We start from the raw sequence: 22,089 nt of genomic DNA, 5'->3' as shown, positions 1-22,089 counted from the left end.
TGTCCGTAAACCCAATGAGCCCACTGAGACCTAGACTTTAGTAAACACTCCATTACATTACCTTGTTGCTGTAAGCCACCACCCCAATAACATTTCAATGTGAACCCAGATAGTGTACCCAATAGTCTTCAAATGTTGATTTGTTTCTTTCTGCATTGTATGTTCACCTGAATAAATGCCCATAGGTCCTTTTGGGGAAGGACTGGGGAGATCATCACAATAGATGTTTGCAGTGGTGTCCTCCCTCCTAGCAACCTCCTAGCAATCTTTAGTCAATGGGTTCTGGATTGGAAATCTGGCTCAGGACTGGACAGTGAGCAGAGGTATGTGGCTTTTTATTGAGGTAACAGTCTTCAGTCTCCTGCTTCTCCATTCTTGCCTCTATGTTTTTGGTCATAGAAGTTAAGCAACACCCTTTCGGCTGCCTGTCTATTTTGCCACTAGGAATGCCATGTTCTTTTAATTACTCCCACAACTTCCTATGGGTAAAGCCTTCTTGGCTGCTCTCTGATCTAGCTGGTCATTATGGCAGTTGTGGCTTCCTGACTTCTGGTGGTTAACTGCCACCACCTAGCCACTATTACTCCGGGGTCTCATCATCCCCATGTATATTAGCAAGCCCCACTCTGTGCCTCTCCTACCATCAGCCCTGACCTACAAAGGAAAGCAACTGCTAAACATTCCAGAGATGCTAATGCCTCTCTCACCAGCTCATTGCAAATGGCTTTGAAGAGTGTGTACTCTAGGTGTTCCTATGTAACATAACCCTTGAGTGTGTCTTCTGAACTTAAATAATATATCTATTCTAACATATCCATTTCCTTCAACCTCTTTATTCCTTCCTGTACTATCTACCAGGGCAACTCAGGCATTTTCACTCTAGTGAATGTAGGCTACAGCTTTTTCAGACTTCAAAGAGTGACCCTATTCTTTAGGCTCCTTGCCAGAGTATGAAGTCATCTAGCTTCCCTCTTCCTTACCACACACACACACACACACACACACACACACACACACCCCTCAAAGTCAATGAATTACTCCTTATCTAATCAACATTCTGGCTCCCTTGATCAAACACCTCAAAATCCAATCCTAGTGCTACTCCCCGGGGTCCTAATGGTACATACTAATTTTTGCAATTCTTTTGAGGTATAGTTTCTTTGTTCTTTTATAAGGCCTAGGACATCCCTAGCCAGCTTAGGTGGGACAGCCATCAGACAGTGATGTTTGTCAGGCCTCAAGAAGGAGAGAGGGAAAGGGAGGAGAAGAAGGAAGGAAGAAGGAAGGAAGGAAAGAAGGAAGGAAGGAAGGAAGGAAGGAAGGAAGGAAGGAAGGAAGGAAGGAAGGGAGAGAGGGAGGGAGGGAGGAAGGGAGGAAGGCAGGAAGAGAAGAAAGTTGGCTAGTCTTAGACTGAAGTACAGTTCTGAGAAAGTTTTAGCAATGCTGACATAAAGTCCTAGAGACAAAGTTAATCCAAAGAAGTCTTATGTCTCCTAGATACAGGCCAGCCTTAGGATCTTTGCCATACTTAGTCTTGGGTGGCAAGAGCATGCAGGAAGCATGACCTTGGTCAAACTTGGTGATGGGTTTCAAAGCAAGGCATCATAACTGTCATTCAACCATGTTCTCTGCAATAGGAAATCTGAAAGGCACATATTTCTGGCTACCACATTTCACCTGGTACTTCAGCCGGGGTGACTTAAATGGCTATGGACTGGCTGTGTATTTCTCTTATACATACATGACCACTCCATGGTCAGCTTCTGTGTGGCCTGGAAGTTTCAGGGTAGTTGTGCTTCTTACATAGTAGCTCAGGGACCAAGATTGATTGTGCCAAGAAACCTAGGTGGAGGATATACGTCTTCTTATAACCTTGCCATGGGCTGTGGACTGAATGTTTATGTTCATTCCCAAATTCATATGTTGAAGCCTAAATCTTCAATGTGGTAATTTTTGGAGGTGGGCCTTTGGGAGATAACTGGGTCATGAGGGTGGAGCCCACATAAAGGTGATTAGTGCCCTTGTAAGTAATGACATGAAAGAGATCATCTCTCTCTCCTCACCATGTGAGGATTCAATGAGAAGACAGCCATCTGCAACCTAAGCAGATGGCCCTCACCAGATATCAGATCTGCCAGCATCTTGACCTTGGATTTCCCAGCTTTCAGAACTGTGAGAAATACAGTTCTGTTGCTTAAGCCACTCAGTCTGAATACCATAGTATTCTGTTATAGCACTCTGAATTAACTAAGACATCCTGGAAACCACGTAGCAGTCTGAATTAACTAAGACATAATGGAAACCATGTAGCATCACTTCCCAGTATTGTGTCAGTCACATAAGGTCAGCCCAGATTCAACATGGGATGGCCTGCACAAGAATTGGGAACTGCCTTGGCGACCAGCTACCACAGTGGGATATATAAGACACATGTTCTTGTAACATTTTATGTGCCTACTGTAAGTGACTCCGGCCTTTGTACTTTTCACATCATCACTCATTGAGTCATTCAATTTAGTCTATCATAATAATGCATGCATTTTGAATTTTTATTCTTAGGTACTTTACTGTATGTCTGTGAAACTTTTTTTCCCAGTACTTTTTCATTCAAATGCTTTTAAACCTATTTCAGATACTCATTTGTTATCTGTAAAATTTTTATTGTTTACAAGGGATTTCAATATCTAAATATTGTAGGCTACTTGGAGAAAAACCATGACACTATTTTAAAAATAAAAGAAACTGTACAGTTCAAGGAATCCCTACCAACAAAGCCCCAATGGAAATTCCCTTCCTAAAAAGCCGAAAGCCTGTCTTCGAATGTTTTTCATGACTCAATCGCTATTTGTTTTCATTTTCCCTGGGCATAAAATGACCTTTTGAAAAAAAAGTTTATTGAAGTTGTTTATAGACATATTTCCTAGTCCAATAGTAATAAACATCATTTTCTGGTGTAAATTGTTTTTAAAAAGAAATGTGTAGGACATTTGGTATTTGTTCATCTTAACCTACCTTTCTTACTCCAACAACTGTCTTTGGGCAAGTGTGGCTTTGGTAAAGGTGAGAAGGAGGAGCTTTCCAAAAAAACCACGCACATTCCCTCATAAAAATAAAACTAGGAGTCTTGGTTTAAGTCCAGCCAGGTTGGCTGCTCAAATAAATTCATGATCAGTCTTTAACATGGCTCTAATGTATCTCTCCCACCTCTTGTCACAGCAGAATTCCAGTCAAGTTTTCCCCAAGCAAAGGATTTACTCACACTGGTGCAGACCTGGTTTGAAACATTTTATTGGCAACATTGATGTCATATTTAGGAATCATAGACTTTTGTCAGACTGTGTTAGCTTCAATGACAAGTATTAGTGGTCAATGATATTTGAAATACTGTTAAAGTACCCAGAAATAATAGGCATTAAAATTCATTTCGTTCACTGCAACAAACCTCTAAAGATTTCATGTCTTCAGTGGAACTGGCATACTGTAATTGTTATTTGGAATTTAATGTAACCTCAACAGCAGCAGAGAGAATACAGTCCTCTCATTATGCACATGCTCTAGGATCGTTTATTTTAATGCTTTCAAATAAATACGTTCCATGCAGCACACTACAATAAATAAGGAGCAGCAATATTCTTCTAGTAAATCCATTCATAATGTGAGTCACCATGTAAAACACCACATCTCAAGTCTTTGGCCCTGTACCATAACATGAGGCACACCACATCTGCACCCAATCATATCTGGCTTCATATGGATTTAATAGGACTATGCCAGGAGTGCATGTAAGCACAAATTTAACCAGAGGTTTCCAGCTATTAAATACAGCTACTAAGTAGTTAAAAGGCAGCAACTTAACCCATAACCCCCCTCCCTTCATTTTTGAGACAGAAATATAAAGATAGAAATGCTGTGGTGAATTTTGGGTCAGTGGAAAGCATGTTGGGACACATTTAGAATACTTAGAGCAAAGCTGGCACAATATGGCACCCAAAATGTCACAGCAATGCTGATACTGAATGGACACCGAATACAAGAGACTTGACTGCAGACGCTGAGCTCTAGGACACAAAGGTGGGGCTGCAGCGGGGGTGGCTCATTTCCACTAGGCAGATAACTCAACAGTGCCTTCCTCCTCGCTATCAGCTCTGTTAGCACGAATCTCCACAAGGGTCCTGGCAAATCGGGTCCATTCATCATTGTGGGGAACTGCAAGCTGCAAAGCAAATCAGTGGAGAAATGATGAACAAGATATCTTTCATGTCTGAAAGCCCTGAAGCCTGAATGACTGTCCCTTTGCCCCCATACCCTCCAAAGCAGATGTTTTCCTTGGAATGTAAAGGAAAGCAAACATTCTTCTTTGGATCAAGCAGGGCCTGAGGTGTTGCTCTTAAACTACCAAGAGAACCATGTCACTCTTGGAAGCAAAAGCACTCACAGAATTTATAAAACTTTAAAAACCTACGTAAACTATACAATTACAGTAGCCACATTAAAGTGCTTTTAGTAATGACATTTTTCCATAAGAAGAGAAGACCAGACTTACAGTGAACACGCAAATAAAAACTGCATATAATGACCAAGATTTTCAAATAACTGTATATTTTATTCCTAGTCAATGGTATTAATCCTTTTTCTAAAGTGTTGCTGATGGGGCAGTATGAAGGGCAAAAGAACAGCTTATATATACAAAGAAATATTCCTCCTATGAAATAGTACTTGTGCCTTTCCAGTAAGATTTATATGATGATAACTATGAATAATAGTAATAGTAGCTATTATTTACCAAGAGTTCTGTTCTAAGTACATTACATGCATTAACTCATTCGTCATAACAATCCTATTGTGCCTCATATTCCTACATTAGAGGCACAGAAAGATTAAATAATCTTACCAACGTTGCATAGCAAGCAAATATCGGTGTCAATGGAATCTGGTTCCAGTATGACCATCCTTAGCCAGTATGCTATACTGATTCATCAAAAAGGGGGATTTATAAAATTTCCAAAATATCTTCTGTGTACAATTCAGTGAGGAGGAAATTAATGCCTCCTCCAATGCAAAGTGAATGTATGAATTTTTGTTAGTCATTTTAAAGGATAATGATTTCTCCGCATAGCATCCAAAAATAAATTGCTTAAAAATATAATGCAAGTATCTGGGATAGAAAAAAAATTTGAGGATGAGAAACAGGATTTAGTAGAAGTCTGGATGCTTTTCACACAGAATAAAATTGATTTAGATTGTAGACGCATTTTCTTGGAGTTTTACGCTATAATATAGTGTAATTCACCTATAGGTACTAGTGCTACACTACACTATCCACATATTCATAAACATTAAGGACACACAGGCATCTCAATTAATATATTTTTTAATGAAAAAAGAGGAAGCAAATAAACCTAAGCTTTGAGATAGCTTCTACAGCTGGGAAATTTCTCACTACACAGAGCCAAATGATTAGAACTTAAATTTTTTATTACAAGGATAATATTCTCAAATACTATCTGTCCAAGAAAACTTATTGGAAAGTGGCAACTTCATTGTGCAAAGTATATCCTTAAATTAGTGTTCTGGTATTAAGGCTAAATATTTCAAGAATATAATTCTGGAAATGATATAGAGGCAAGGAAAGTAAGTTCTTTGACTTATTTTGCGAAGTGCAGTACCAATAAGAATTCTTACTTAGTCACATGATTGAGTTTCTGAATGGTTAAATGCTGCTATAGTTATTGAAATGAATCCAAATTTCTTTGCAGGCAATAACACAAGTTCACAATAGTCCTGAATGATGCTGATACCCTTTTGCTCAGTCTGGTTTCCCTACTTTGGACTCTTTTCCTATATTCCACGATTCTTCATTTTTCTCTTCAATTTTAGAAAATACTGCACCTGGAAAACGAGGCCCCCAAAATGTACGATACAAAGAAGCTCACAAAAAACATAACCAACAAAGAGTTGGTATCACATTTATGTAAAAGAATAGGACCACTATTTCTTTTCCTTCTTCCAACCGCTGAGCAAGCCTTTCCAAAAATAACCATGAAACAAAAGCCCAAGAAGAGACAAAAGCCTAATCATGATAACACATTTATAACTTTTTCCCATATAAAGTAAGAATCAAGCTAAAGCTAAAATGCCCCATAACTTCATATAACTTTAAATATTGGAGAAAAAAATAGGTCTCAATAATACACAGTACCTTGCTCATAAAGAGCTGAGTTTGGTTCCCAAACATAAAGCTGTATTATTAGTTAAAATGGTACAAATTTAAGTTAATATATGATGACCTATGCAATATTTTATTGATAGCAATGTGTAGAAACTATATACTATAACAAAATAGGTAAATGTATTTATATAGTTTCATGTAGTAGTCATGGCAAGACTGTTCACAAACGGCCCTAGTAAAGATTATGGAACGTTAAGGTTTGAATAAATGTCTAGATACAGTTTAGAACAGAACTGAGTATCATTTACACTATATAAAATTGCACACCTCAAAAATTACATAACTAACTTCTCAAAAATGCATTTTATCAAATTTAAATATTTCTGTTAAACACGCAAAACATAAGCCAGCAAGTGAACTACATGTGACTTTCTTCATGGGAGTGGGAGTAATAGTGCTGTAATACTAACACATGCCCTTAGAAATATAGATACACCCTCACAAAAGTGTCACAGTAATCTAACACATCTTGTCCTCTTTTTGATCTGCTGAAGTTTCATTTAGATTGGCAAAATGTTTGAAGTTTGTTTTTTAGGGATATTTGTTTTGCCAAGTCTTTTCCTCTTTATGGTATCATAATTTTCACAGAAACATTTATCTTCTTGGTTCACAAAAATTCTAGAGTAGAACATGATGAAAACACAATTCCTTCTAGAAACTTGAAATCAATTTATCTACCTCATCCTATTATACTTTTCATCTTATTGACTGTAAAAATAACCCAAGGTGATTGTAATGCTAGATTTAGAAGGTGAACTGCAGACTGCCCCAATTTAGAATTAAATATCACCAACGGGAAGTACTTTAAGTATAATCTTGGCTTGAATGTGTGAATGTGTATTCACAAGCTGTTTCTACACCCAAAGTAATAATTTTTGGCATTAGAATTACTTGTAGGTAAGACCAAACAGGTGTCCTAACAAACGAGAGGGCCACTCTTTTCACTTTGCTGTTTCCATGACTGTAAACAGCATCCGTTTGGACAGAACTGCCCTTCCTACCCTTGGCAGTTCCTGGCCCTTCTCACCTGGTACTCTCTGATTAGAAACGGCTAGAAAGGAGGCTCAAGAACATAAATGTGTTTATGATTTTCTCTAGGAGATTTTTTAATCCAATACTATCTTAATCATTAAATAGGAAAAATCTTTGTTCATGTTTCTTGCAGAACAGCCTGCTCTCATGTCCTACCTTGCATATAAATTTATTCAATACTCATTCAATAAGCATTGACTGAGTACCAATTATATGTCAGGCACTGTGTTTGAATTAAAGATACAGTAGTGAATCATTTTGAAATATGATGACTATGAAATACAGACAAAACTTAATTATGTTTTTTGTAGGTCAAACTGTGTGAATACTGGCATTAAAAAAACTTCACTGACATTAAAAAATGAATAGCCTAAAATTTACCTTCCTTCAGTGACAACTGTAACATTTCCTGATATCTGTTGTGTGTCAAGCAAGTAACAGGGAGGCAAATGGCATGTTAATAACATTGCTTCAGCATCTCTTCAAGTTTCTATTAAGGCATTAAAGGCTAAATCTAGAGCATCACTATGGATTTTTTTTTCTCTGAGAATAATAGCTTAGAATAATTTCCAAACAATTTACGTTTGTGATAGGAAAAAAGATCATAAGTTATTTTGACCAATTAAAAATGTATAGTTAAATTAAGGGAACACCATTAAAAAAAAACTTCAAAAATTTCCCAGCATTGTTCTAAGTCAAAGTGGATCTGGAAATATTTTCTGCCTCCAGATTCATCTCTGATGAAGTCTGCATCATAGGTTAGGGATGACTCAGATATTCCAACTGCTTCATCGACTGAGTTCACCAACAGCCAGTCCATCTCCTGATTCAATGGCTGTTTTCTAAGTTTTTGCTAAACATATAAAGCATTTTCATGCCAAAAGCACTTGAGGCTCAGATTCCTGAGATAATAAAATCTTCTTAACTCTAAGAGAGATCACCTTTTATAGATATGATACAATCCTATTTTTATAGCCAATGAAGCTAAGGGCAAAGGTAGTTACTGAGGTAGCAATTTGGACATAAGAAAGAGGTAAAATGAACCTCAGATTTGGACAGGAGACTCAAGTCCTGTTCTCATCTTGGTTGCTGGCAACGGTCAGGCACTTACCCTCTCATTGCCTCAATTGTAAAATAAGGATGATGATATCTGACCCATTCATCAACAGAGATGTGGAGAGCATGAGAAAGGTAATCAAAGTAAAGAAAGTACTATGAGTTCATCATGGATTGTCATGCATTCTTTTTCTTTAAATTGTCAGTCAAATTGAACAGGCTCCCCAAAATGATACGTTTTGTGGCACACATACCAATTTTACAGTATTTTTCTGTTTTTTAAAAAAATTTCTTTAGGAATTAATTCTGATTGTTATGTGAGGATGTTAAAGCAGGGCGTAGACCTTTCTTTAACAGGTAGGAAAGGACAGTATAGGGAGCTAAATAATTTGCTAAAGACCACATAACTTTCACCTGTTAGTGTGGGGCAATCAAGACTCACCCCTTGAGAAACGCCAGCATTTCATGACAGAAGGGCAGGCAGGTAATGTGTTTTGAATCATCTGCTCAGAGATTCTAAAGATTGTTTTAAACCTATAAGATTCTTGGAAGACAAAAGGTCAACAAGCAAAAGCAAAAGTGCAAAAGTTGTGGAAAAATTCATGAAAATGTATCGTTTTAGCCTCCCAGAGCCCCACCACCCAGGCTACCCCACTACTTCTCGGACCACGTCAGGGATCTGTCCTCTCCTCTCTGCCTGAGTGGACTGGAGGCTGCCTCTGAACCCGGTCCCACCTCACCCCTGAAAAAACTTATCAGTCTAACCCTTGCTTGCCTTGCCCGGGTGTCCTGTATATCTAAAGGGAGGCACAGATTGTGGAGTAATAACATTTGACAATGGAGCCAGGGTTGACTTTTTTTCCGCTTCACCAGCCGGATCCTGGTTTCTTTCCCAGATTTGCCATTAACTTGCTGTATGTCTTTAGGGAATGTATGGTTTTAACACTTCTGATCTTTACTTCCTCATTTGTGTGAAATAAATTGTAAGATCCATGTTCTAGGACTGAATATTAAATAAAACAAAATAATGTAATAAGCTTAACACAGTGCTTGTACATTATAAACCCTGAATACATGATGTTGTTTTTCCTTCTTAATGTTTATTCCTTTCTTCCAATTTTTTTATTTTCTTGCTTTCTTTCCTCTTCTCTTTCTTCTTTTCACCTATTTAGAGCTGTACTTTTTTTTAGAAGTATACCTTATATTTTATCACATTTTATGTCTGAAATACACAAATAATTTCCTAAGTAGTCAGGCTTTTAATAATAGCTAACTTTCATGAACGGGGGACAGGGAAAGAGTTCTTTCAAATCACAAGAAAAATTCTTTCAGAGTTGCTACTTTCCATTGTTTGTTTAAAAATCAAGTTTAAAATATAACTTTATTGTAATTAGACACATCCACACACATATGTAGACATGCACATACATATTTTTTATTTTTCACATGTGACTAATACATCCTAATCCAGCTATGCCCTTGTGGCACTTTCCATAGTGGGATTCTTCATTTTTACCTAAAGTTGTAAGGATTTGTAACTGCTGTACATGCTGTTAAAAAAAATCAAATGACTTTTTATAACCGGGGTTAAACATGCAAATATCATTCATGTGTTCCTTTTTATAATCACATGGCTAATAACTATTTTGAATAGTTCTCAGTCAAACCTTCCTCATTTTTTAGTAATTGCAGCTATAATAATTTTAAATAGCTGCATTATCTGCAGTAACTTCCACCATCCCAGTGCAATATTTTTCATAGTAAAAATATCTGTCTCAGATATTGCTTACTTTTCTTTTTTTTTTAAATCTTGCATAATTAAGACATTAGAAAAGCACTCTGATTTCAGTTGGTTTCTCAGATACATGAAGTATGGCCAACACATTAAGTGAGTAGGACTCTAGGTTTCAAGATAAATATTTCATGGATGTGTGGCTCATCAGCCTCTTTGTAATTTTTCAATTAAATGAAGTAATTTTAAAAAGTGTGTGAGACTATCATGTTAACCATTGATTTCCAAGAGATACACGACAATTCATCTCTATATTAATCTAAAAGTTAAAGTTTTCTGTTAAAAAGATATCTTACAGATTTCCTTTCACTTTAATACACATTATTTTTTAATGCATTTACAGAAAAAGTAGAAATGTATATCGGCTTCCACAGAACGACTGCTAACCCCCTCTAAGCTCTGAAAGCCTTTTAAAAAGGACAATTATTAATGGCACCCAAATTCAGGAGATTGTTGACTTACTGGTATACAAATACACGTCTGTGTTCAGAGGAAGCCTATATTTTTTAGGACAATTCCCTTTACCACACACACAGATGGGAACAAAGTGGGAGGTAATATGCAATGAAACAGCCACTGAACGACCAAGCATACCCGCTTCACATAAATACAGCCCCACTGTATTTAACTCCCGGGAGAGTCTAGCATCGCAGCTAACAATGGATGAAACCACGGACCAGAATTCCAAGCCAGAATGCAATATACAGAGGGTGTAAATATACTACAGTGTTCTACCACAAAAAGATATATGGTATGTAACTTATTTAGAGCAGTTTCAAAGAAGTCGACAAAGTAGGAGTTACATTAGTCTCTGTACAGCAGTCTGCTATTACCAGTCAATAGGTAAAAATTTCTGTAAAATTTAGCAACATTCTTACCTATGGTGGTCAGATGGTATTTGATTATTTTTTAATTTCTTTTCATCTGGAAATCCCATCTAAGGGAACCCTCATCCACCCATGAAGCTTCAGACCTCTCTGCCAAAGGTCTCTTCCCTCGTTTCTTTAAAGGAGTGGTTTATTTTTACCGCATTTTTTTTAGAGTAACACTTTTTAAAAAATCCATTACCACCTAATTAAGGAAAGAGATAAAAGTAGGACATAAAAGTCAAAGTAAATAGTAACAAATGTGGGTCTCTATCAATTTCAATAAGCCAGCGAATATAGAAGGAAATATGATTCTCCTTAAACACTATCTTAAGAAAGTAACATGTAAAATATTTTTCATGTTAAAATTTAGCATTATAGGAAGCAGTACAACATTCTGAAGGTTTTACCTGTGGAAGAAAAACAACAACAACAACAACAACAAATAGCCGAAGAAAGAGTTAATTCACGAAGACCTAAAGATGAATAGTCTTGTTCACATTTGTATTAAAATCTTATCATCCTTCTTTCCTCAGAAATCTTTTAGCCTTATTTTTTTCCCTACTATTTGGAACAATCTATTTCTCTGCCCAAAAGATGGAAAAAATGCTAAAAATGCTGGTTGATGGGCAATAATGAAAAATAAACCTTCTAAACATGAATAATTTGTTCTTCCATAACACAAAAGATCAAGAAAATGGTAGGAAAACGCAAAAGCATGTGCTACACAAGCTCATCTGTCATATTAGCTACTAAACACATATCCCTTCTTTTCTTGATATTATTAACTATAGGTTTTCTAATAAATTCTTAGCAACCGCTGCGTCTAAGCAGTTTTGACAAAAAGAAGGCTTATTGCTAAACACCTTAAAAACATTTACCAAGGTAATAAAAGAAATGTCATTCCCTCCTACTGAATGTTTGGGCATAAAAGAGGTATTTTTATAACGCAGTTCATGATTTACCATATCTATAGTGTCCAAAAAAAGCACAATGAAAAGGAAGCATTTTCCCAGTGGTTTGACAACTGTTTGAATCAACTGTTATGCTTTTATTACACTAGTGGCCAACTGCTCACTTTTAAAAGCACAGGAGGGGAGGGAAACTGGGAAAGAGATTGGGGGGAAGGATAAGCACTCTTTTCTAAAGATATTTTCTAAATATCCTTTTCCGTGCAACTACAGTTAAGTAATTTTTTTCCTGTGCATCAATCTGTAGCCAACTTGGAGGCTACATCCTGAATGTTCTAAAAAATTAAGTTTTCCCTTAATTTTTGCTCAAATTTTCACATGTGAATCATTCATTCACCCATCAAATATTTATTGTGTGCCTATTTTGTGCCAGGCACTTTGCTAGACTGGGTTATTGTGTTTTAATAGACAATCGTCAAATAACCACTTTGTGTACAATTCTGTGGATGAGGTCTTCCAAAGGTTAAAAAAAAAATCTGAGGAATGTGATAATCAAGGGAGGGCTGACAATCTGAATTTTTTTTAAGTCACAAGGGTAACTTTTTTTTTTAAAATAATACTAGAAGGTGTTCACTTTCTTATTTATTTATTCACTTTAAAAATATTGGTTTATGTTAACTTTCTATCTAAGGGCCCTTAATGCTGAGACCAATACAAATAAAAAATTTAATCTGAATTGAGAAACTATTGGTTGGCTATTAGGAGAAAGAGTTTAGAAATGGGCCACTGTTTTATCTACTAGGTTAAAATTATGAAATTGCTTTTACAATGTTAGCAGTTTGGATATTTCTTAAATGATAAGTAACTCATGCTTTAAAATTTAGAAGATGTTCTGATAGCTGACATTCTCAAAAATTCATGTAAGCTTTCCTTGAAAGTGAAATATAATGATTCATTCACTTCCTCACTTTTCAAGTCCAACCTACATGGTGTATAAATATTTACACAGGAAATGTGCATAAGCAGATATTTGATTATGTATTATATTTTAGATATACCAACAGTAGCACACATACACATGTAAGAAACAACTACATTCCATACAGGCCTGGGTTAATCTCGATTCACAGATGATTGGAGAGACTTCACATTTAGCTTTTAAAGCTGTGATTTGAGGCTACTGCTCTAAGCAGCAATTTTTCAAGATAAAATTTAGCAATTTTGAAATTATAGAACTAAACACAATTTTGTCAGCCATAAAAAAATTAACACTATAATTAACAACTGCTTCATAATCCAAACTGCCATTGAAGATGACAGTTTGAAACCACAGAAGAATCATGAAGATGATTAATTATACAAACTGGTTCTTCTTTCAGAAGGTTTATATTCATAGATCATTTATCACCAAAATGAGAATATATGAACTTCACTGAATTTTGCAAATTACTATACACACATTAATTTGCTGTTTATAATATTAGATATTAGAGCTTTCTTTTCATTGAGTCAACTACTCCATAATACATGAAGTCATAAGTATTTCTTATCAATTCAGAAAAAACATTTGCTTGAGAAGATATTAATCCTATAAGTCCATTTTCATATACTAATGCTACCTGAATAAGCATACTATTTATATAATAATTAGTTTAATCATGGTCTTTTACATATATAATTATCAAAGTGAAAGCCACAGCTATTACACATACTATAAGATGAATACTTACAACATTAATTGGAATTAATTGCGCCTTTTCTTTTTTAAATTAAGCACTTTTCCCAGAAGAAATAAAGTTAATACTAAAATTACAATCATAGATTTTACCCAAAATATTTAATTTCAAATACTTATAATTTGTTATGACAAATGAATTAATATATTATTTCGAAGTGGCTTATTTTATATAATTATATTTATTAGCATCCCAAATCTGCCCACACAAATATATCTTTGTGCCCCTTGACTTAATAGCACAGCATTGTGGCTGTAACACTAAAAATTCAAGGAAAAACTGAAAAATCCAGTTGAAAAGCTTGATGCTTTGTTCTTATGCCATCAACTGCTATCTAGATGTTACCGACAGAACCAGGTATTTGGATTTTCACATTTTATCTGGATGTTTGGTATCACTGGAAGAATTTACGCCTAAGTCCTTTCTTTCTCAAGGAGAGAAAATAAAAGGAAGTATTTGGTATCAGCTAAAGAAAATAATGTTGTTTATCCACCTAAGAATAAGCCAGTACTTGCAAAGGCCTTCAAGAATCTAGGAAATTAAAGGCCACACTCATTTAATGAGAAACACAAGTGTTTCAGATGATCATACCTGGATCTTGCTAAGCTGAAACCAATGCTGCTCTTCTGGAGGCTGCAAAAACCCAGCCATGCAATCAGGTTTGCCTTGCTCAGGGGACAAAGGCATTCATAAAGCACAGTTATTAAAACTGGCTGATTGCAAATGCAGTTCTTTTTATTAAGGGACTCTTGTTTGAATTAACCTCCCAAATCTAAGTTTAACTTTTCAGTTTTGTGTTTTGTATGCCCACTTCCTCAAGGAGGAGAATTATTTATATTCAAGGCACAGGCTGCTTATGGAGAATTGATGTAGGCCCTGTATTACCGGAAAACATAAAGGAGTTCCACAAAGTAAACAATCATTGCCTAAGTGTGATCCCCTTAAAAATCATCATTGTATTGTATTTATTTTGTGTTACTCAAACCCTTTTTAGCTCCCAGTACTTCCAGTTTATCAGATGCCACTACATCAAACTGCCGTTGAAAGCATAAAAAAATGGCCCGTTGAATCTCTTTTCTTTTATTCTTATTCTTGCTGGCTATGAAACTATTTGAGGCACTTATTAACAGTTCTTACATGTAACACCTTGACCATCATTCTAAAATATATTGTGTAGGCCATTTTTCCTGTTAGGGTTACAAATAAACTTTTCTCTCCTGATTTTTCGTTTTGGCTTTAAAATATATTCAAATGGACATTTAAAATCATGTTTTACTTTTTTGGCAGTTTACATTTGATCTCTCACGTTAACCCATATCTTTCTTTTCCAAGAATTTTTCAAAGCCCATATATCCAATGTCAAATGTATTATACTTATTGAAACTTGTAATGAAATGAATACTATTCTTTTGGCCCCCAAAGAGTCATATCAAACAAGCTATTTGAAATGCTATCAAAGTTCAGAGTTCAAATTTAAAGATTTATGCATATTTTCTTAGGCAATTAGTGAATAGGATACCAAATTAATAAAGCTAGGATAAGATTTGTCCATCTCTCAAACCATGGTTTTTAAGTTGCCATTTTATTCTTCAAATCCTACTTTGAGCTGAAAATGATTCTGTAATTTTATCATTTGACTACTGTAAAATATAATCAGGGATTTGAAACCTGTGTGAATTTATCACAACTGAAAACAAAATCTTCCCTGGAAGAGGTTAATGGAAAAAGAAATAATAGGAGGTGGAAGATAAACTGCTTCTTTCAAAACTGGAGCTGCAAACAGCATTCTAACTAATTCAGATAAGCAGCAAACATAGTTGTTAGGGGATATTTATGACAGCTGCATCTGTGTGACAGCACTGAAGCCTTAACAATGGCGGCAGGCTTTCTATAAAACACATCTGCAAAAGAGACAGGTAGATAGGCTGGCTATCAATCATCAGGACATGTGAATAATTCTATACATACTGGCCTATGTGCTGTTGAAGTCAGCTCTATATACATAGAAAGGCTTGCTCTTCAGTAACGGAGACATGGCAATGAGTAGTTTTTATTTTTAATTCTTTAAAATGTGTGTTCATACATCATTTGAAAAAAAAATCCAACAATAGCTCTCTTTTCAGGTATATTAATAGTTAATTTTTGACTTATTATCCTACCCGTGTTTCATTTAATTGAATGGAATCCTTCCTATAATCCAAAACAAATAGATTGCAAGCCATAGTTTGGAGATTTCTCAAAACTTATTCAGAAGCTAGGCTCATTTTTAATTTTGAATCTCAGAAAATTTAAATGGTGCATGCAACCACTGTCTATGTAAGTAACTTTTGAAGGCACAAATAGAATAAAAATTATAGCCAAATAATAAAAAGGGGTCTTCTCTGAATCTCAGATTCAGATTCGCATAACTTCCATTTATGCTAATGGGAGTTCAGCACCTGCTCTGCAAAGAAAATAGACCCCTTTTTGTGAAAATAAATGTGTACAGTGTATTTTCCAGATATAATGCTGAAATCAAGCAACCAAAAATGTGTGCTATATAAACACAGCATCATGTGACCTACCTGAAAACATTGCTGTTTTATATTTTACCTCTTGAGTCATAGGCTGTGGGATATTACTCATGTCTTTGTCATTTAAATGTAACAAAAAGATAAAAAAGGGAGATGGGCAAACTCAGTCTGGTGATTTCAGTGAGCTCATACACAATCCTATGTTTACCCCTTCAGAAGTTCATAATAAATTGCATCACTAAATCTGGATTCAAGCCACTGCTCTCTGCCATCATCTTAAAAGTCATAGAGGATAATTGTACATAGTAAGAGAAAGGCATGGTCATGGGGGCACTGAGCTGGGGCTCCCTGCAGCAGCTGCAGCCTCAGCTGGGACAGGAGATGAGGCAGATGACTGTCAGTGACTGGTGACACCAGAGTCCCTTTCTGCAATGCCCTAATCAGGGAGTGCCAGGGCTCACAGGAAGGCAAGTCTACCTGGGCTTGAATGGAGATGTTTCCATCAGTGCTCACAGCAGTCTCTCTTCAGGGAGTTCTCAACAATGGTGTGGGCAGAGAAAACCTGTCCCACTCCACTCCAACTGGGGTAGGCATCTCAGAGATCTTTCCCAAAATTATATTACTAATATATTTTCAGGTAAAATTGTGATGTGATCAAAAGAGGGTTGTGGGAGGTGAACTGGGATCTCCAGTATGGCTTTAGCTTTACATGTACCTTGATGTTTATAATGTAGAGTCGTGGCCCTTCTCATTAAACATTTTTAAATAGTTTTAAGAAACAGGTAATGAGGCAGGGCGCAGTGGCTCAAATCTGTAATCTCAGTACTTTGGGAGGCCGAGGCAGGTGGATCACCCGAGGTCAGGAGTTCAAGACCAGCCTGGCCAACATGGCGAAATCCTTTCTCTACTAAAAATATAAAAATTTGTTGGGTGTTGTGGCATGCGCCTGTAATCCCAGATACTCGGGAGGCTGAGGCAGGAGAATTGCTTGAACCCGGGAGGCAGAAGTGCACCATTGCACTCCAGCCTGGGCAAGAGCAAAACTCTGTCTCGAAAAAAAAAAAAAAAAGAGAAACACGTAATGAGAAGATTGTAGTGTGGCCATCCATTTAGCTACATTTCTAGAGATTTCTCTCTTCCTAATGATCTAGGTTAAGGCCCTTTTTTTTTTTTTCTGATTTGCCTCATGAGTGGCGTTAAGAATAACACTCTAGTTGACAGGACTGGCTAGTTTGCAGGGTTCAGTGAAAAATGAAAATGTGGAGTTCCTCCTGACAAATTTTTAACAATTTTAACACAGTGACCCAGGCTCAGGGCTCCCCTAAGCACGGGGCCCTATGCAATTGCATAGGTCCTATACTCTTCAAGAAAGCCTCACTTGTGGAACAAGGTCTTGGCAAAAGCTAGCCTACAAGCCCCTCTTTTCTCCTCAGCCTAAAAGAAATCTCCTGAAATCAACACCGGGAGAATGAATGTGAGATGTCTTCCCACAGACATCTATTCAACGTACTGAGGAAAATGGACCAACACTGTGTGCTCTAAAAAACCTACCATCTACTTTTTAATACAGATTGTATTACAAAGCTTATCTAAAAGCATTTTGTCTTCTTTCTAGAAGATTCTACAAAGCAAGGTTTTCTATCTAAAGGCCAGCATGACCGTGGTTACGAGTTTCGTTTTAATAGGGACCAGGGAACCAATTTTGAATATTGGTTAGTGGTGGCAGAGCCTACTGGCAATTTAGTCTTCAATGCCTTATTTGTTTCTTCCTAAATAGCTCTCTGCTCAACCACCCTCCCTGCAGTCAGTCATGCACCAGCCTTAGATCGGACCTCTAATTCCAAATGTGCCACCCTGCCATGAAGCATTCCACCTGGCCTTCCGCAGTCTAGGTGATTTGGAAGGCTGAGAAGGCACTTGTCTAGAGGGTGCACTTCTCTTTAAGCACAGTTATGTTCTGTCAGTTCTGGGCTGGTGAACGATCTTATAGTAATCACAATAATGGCAGCATTTGCCCTTAAGGGATCTACCTCTTTCGGAAGTGGGCTGCAGCTAAGCCTGAGATGTAGGGAAGTCATTTTTCCTTTTAGTACATGGTGCCTCCACAGACTAGGTCTTCAGCGATTTAGAATAAAGCTTAGTGGTGACAAAGAGAAACACAAAAGTTCCCCTTCTACCCAAATAAATATAATTTATAAAAATACTTAGAAAAAAAACCACAGTTAAAGCAATTATTTTGTTAAGTCTGAGTTTTTCTGAGCTATAGATTGCTTTGTATATGATCAAACAATACCTAAAGAATTGTTCAAGTGTATAAGCTTATCCTGATTTTTGGTCATTCAGAGAAGGGCTAGAGATTGTAATATTACCTACTCTCAATAAAAAAGTATATCCTTTCTTTTTCTTGGTAGTGAATTTGTAGGGATAAACAACCCTACAAATTGTTTGGCCTATTATATGTCACAGAGATTTTTCTATAGCCTGTCTAGACTCCAGAAAATAGGCGAGACTGGCCTATAGTTGCAGACATTTCTATAGTCTGTAATATCACTTAGAAAAGTAAGGGCAATAACATAAAAATGAAAACCAGCCTGACCTGCCAGTACGATAGTAGAAATATGAGTATAACAACACTTTACAATTTAGAAATGATGATAGCATCCTAGAAAGAAATTTTGGCAGCCACATATCAGCCAAAGTAACTTTTGTAAAATCATATTTACTCGCAAAATATGTCATATTCAAGTAATTCTGTCCAAAAGCTATAAAATCACTTTTATTGCAGAAAATTCTGTATATATGTCATGTTGTGTTTCCTTATTGCATAGACAGTGTGTATGAATGTATGTGTGTGCCTATATATAGTGTGTGTATATATAATATTTAAGTCAAAATAAAGACTTTTCAAAAGGCCTTTTAAAATATAAAACAGATTGTTAAACTATTCTGTTTTTCAGTCCTTTTAGAATACAACAAAGAGGGGTAAAATAATATTGTATATAACCTTAAGTGAGTTAAGGGACATTATGTGTATGCAAAGGAGGTAGCGCAAAGAGTTTTTAAATTGTATCTGTTTTCTGCCATTGTATCTCTGAGCATGTCTTCATGTCTATTTCTCTCCCACAATTACACTTGTTATAAACAAAGGAAAGGAAAAGGAAGAAAGGAAGAAAAGAAAGAAAGAGAGAAAAGCCTTTTTTTTTTTTACATTCTCCTTTGCTCTTTTTTATTTTTTAGGAAGTGACCAATAAAGAATATCTGTTTTTGTTATTGTTGTTTAGTTTTACTTTGATGAGGGCCATGAGAAAGATACATTAAACATAAAGAATACTCATTTAAGAAAAAATACGCTGTAACACTACTGGCGGTATTTCTGACTCAGAGGGCATTCTCTTTCCCAAAGACTCCAAACGATATCAATAGTCACCAGACCATTTGCATCTTCACCATTGGGGCCAATATTAACAGAGTTTTTGTCACTGTTGGAACTCAGCTTGTGGTGTCAGGAGTAGTCAAGGGGGTGTTAAATGAAATAGGTAACATGCAGTAAAAGCAAGAGATTGTTTTTTTTACTTAGAATTATGCATCCAGAATAGAAAACTCCCATTTCTAAAGTCATTCAGTTTTTGTCCCTGGCTGAATTTTAAAAAACACCATCTAGCTTGTTTCAACATAATCAACCATACCATATAGCAGTATATAATATGTCATCAAAAGTTCCATTGTAGAACAAACCATTTAGGATTGCCAAATTTATAGAATGCTGATTGATGAAACCATAAAGAACCCTTCTCAGTGTGATCAGCTAAACTCATCCACCAGGCACTCACAGAGTACTTTCTAGGTCTAGGATGCTATGCATACAAATGTGGTATATTTTCCCCCTGGAATGCAATGTTAGATTCATATTATGCCAAAATAGCATTACATAACACTCTTATTTTGTTTTGCTTGAAAGTTCAATATTTTCTTTTTCTTTAAGGAAAAAGTTCTTTACTTCACCAGAAATGAAGGTTTTGGTTAACACTTTCTCATATAGCAAAAATAAACAGACTATCTTAAGTACAATCGATTGATAATGTAACATTAAATTAAGATCGTATACAAATTGAAGGAGATTTGTCTGAAATAAAAGATGTAGTTTTTTTTTTCCATTTTTACGTGCCATGATGTTCAGGAATACTTTGCGTATCATGTAATAAGACATACTAGAAAGGTGTATATCTCATATGATAAATTCGAAAACCACCAAGTGGCACAAAATTCTAATTAATCTCATTCTCAATTGGCTACACTTTAAAGAAAAATAGTATATATATTAATTGAACATACCAACCAAAACTTAACTTTTCAATTTTAGCATGATATATTTGGCAAACTTTTCTTTTTTTTTTGAGATGGAGATTCTCTGCCACCCAGGCTGGAGTGCAGTGGTGCAATCTTGGCTCACTGCAACCTCTGCCTCCCAGATTCAAGTGGTTCTCCTGCCTCAGCCTCCTGAGTAGCTGGGATTACAGGTGCCTGCCACCACGCCCAGCTAATTTTTGTATTTTTAATAGAGACGAGATTTCACTACGTTGGCCAGGCTGGTCTCGAACTCCTGACCTCGTGATCCACCTGCCACGGCCTCCCAAAGTGCTGGGATTGCAGGCATGAGCCACCACGCCCGGCCTCTAAACTTTTCATTCTTATGAAATTAGTGGGAAGTGCCACGCTCCATCACAGGATGATGGGGCATTCTACAGCACTCTAAAAGGAGCTTAGATCATTAACTTAAGTGTCCTGTGCATGGAGACAGAAGTTCAAATTAGGCCCTAAGGAAGTCTCGCCAAACTAGCATTGAAGTCAATGGAAATTAGCAAGCACATTAGAGAGGGTCCTTGTGGCCTGCAAGGTCTTGCCAATAATTTCACTAGTTTTCTAAAGTAGATACACAAGTCAAAACAGTAACAACAACACAAACATACATGTACCTCTCCAACGTCGTAGACCCAAATACGGCCTTCCGAGTCCCCAACAGCAACTTCTTTGCCAGCTTGGGCCCAACGAACACGGTTTAGGGCGGATGCCCCCTCAATGGCCACACTTGCTGTTGGAACCTGCCAAGGGTTTACAACAGAATAAAAGAATCTCTGAATATGGATTTAAATATACAAATTTACAATAATACGTTTAACTGGATGAGTCACCAACTGCCTTCATGTGCATGAAGTAATATACATCCCTTGTGCCGGGGGGAAAAAGGGCTCATTGTTCTTAAATCATATGCTCCACTGAATTAAGGGGTAGAGAGAAGAGACACTTTAACAAAAAAGAAAAGGAGGGAGAGTTTTTTTACATAGTCACCGGGCAGTAAGTGGCATGAATATTTCTTTGGATTATGACAAGTGTACATCCAACAAAAAATACAGGAGCTAAATGGGATCCTTCCCCATTGGGTCATAGTTTATGGACAGATGGAGAGAGAGATCTCAGGATTTACCAAGATTAAGGATACTAAAAAGGCAGAAAGCGGGTGTATGGTGGAATAAAAGTCATATTAATGTGAGTGTTCAAGGAAAAAGTAAACATATATATTGATCCCTCAAAACCTCATCAGGGAGGAGATGATCAGAAGAAGAAAGGAAAACGTAAAGTAAAAAAAATTTTCAAAAAACTCAAATTCTCTCTCTCTCTCTCTTTTGTTAAATCTGTCTTCCTCCCTCTCGCAGTACCGAAGTGTAATAAGCGATCCACAACTTTGGCACTGTCTCCAGGGTGACATCGTGATAGAATACAGCCACCCACTCATAGAAAATGCTTTATATCTCCTTTAATAAACACTTCAAATCTAAAAGCATTGATAATTATAACAATAATAATAATTAAAGTGAACTGGAGGTGCTGAAATGGAACCTGTAGTATTTGTTCCAAGAACCTCAGTATTTGGAAAGACTTTTTAGTGTGTCTACCTC

At 36.5% G+C, this 22,089-nt stretch overlaps 1 protein-coding gene across 6 annotated transcripts in view; it reads right to left on the bottom strand.

Annotated features, from left to right (window-relative positions):
- Positions 1-3,270: 3,270 nt before the first annotated feature.
- The window catches only part of DYNC1I1 (dynein cytoplasmic 1 intermediate chain 1), a 318,572-nt gene continuing 299,753 nt past the window's right edge, over positions 3,271-22,089 (bottom strand). For all 6 annotated transcript variants that reach the window (XM_003252524.4, XM_030822121.1, XM_030822119.1 and 3 more), the window contains 2 exons: positions 21,109-21,234; positions 3,271-4,213 (listed from right to left, as the gene is read on the bottom strand). In XM_003252524.4, the coding sequence (XP_003252572.1) occupies positions 4,103-4,213; positions 21,109-21,234 (237 nt within the window). In that variant the 3' untranslated portion in view covers positions 3,271-4,102. The remainder of the gene's footprint in view (positions 4,214-21,108; positions 21,235-22,089) is intronic.

The sequence above is a fragment of the Nomascus leucogenys genome, chromosome 11 (genome assembly GCF_006542625.1).
Source record: "Nomascus leucogenys isolate Asia chromosome 11, Asia_NLE_v1, whole genome shotgun sequence".
NCBI classification, from domain to species: Eukaryota; Metazoa; Chordata; class Mammalia; order Primates; family Hylobatidae; genus Nomascus; species Nomascus leucogenys.
Note: the sequence above shows the minus strand (reverse complement) of the source record. Positions and strands in the feature narration are given on the sequence as shown.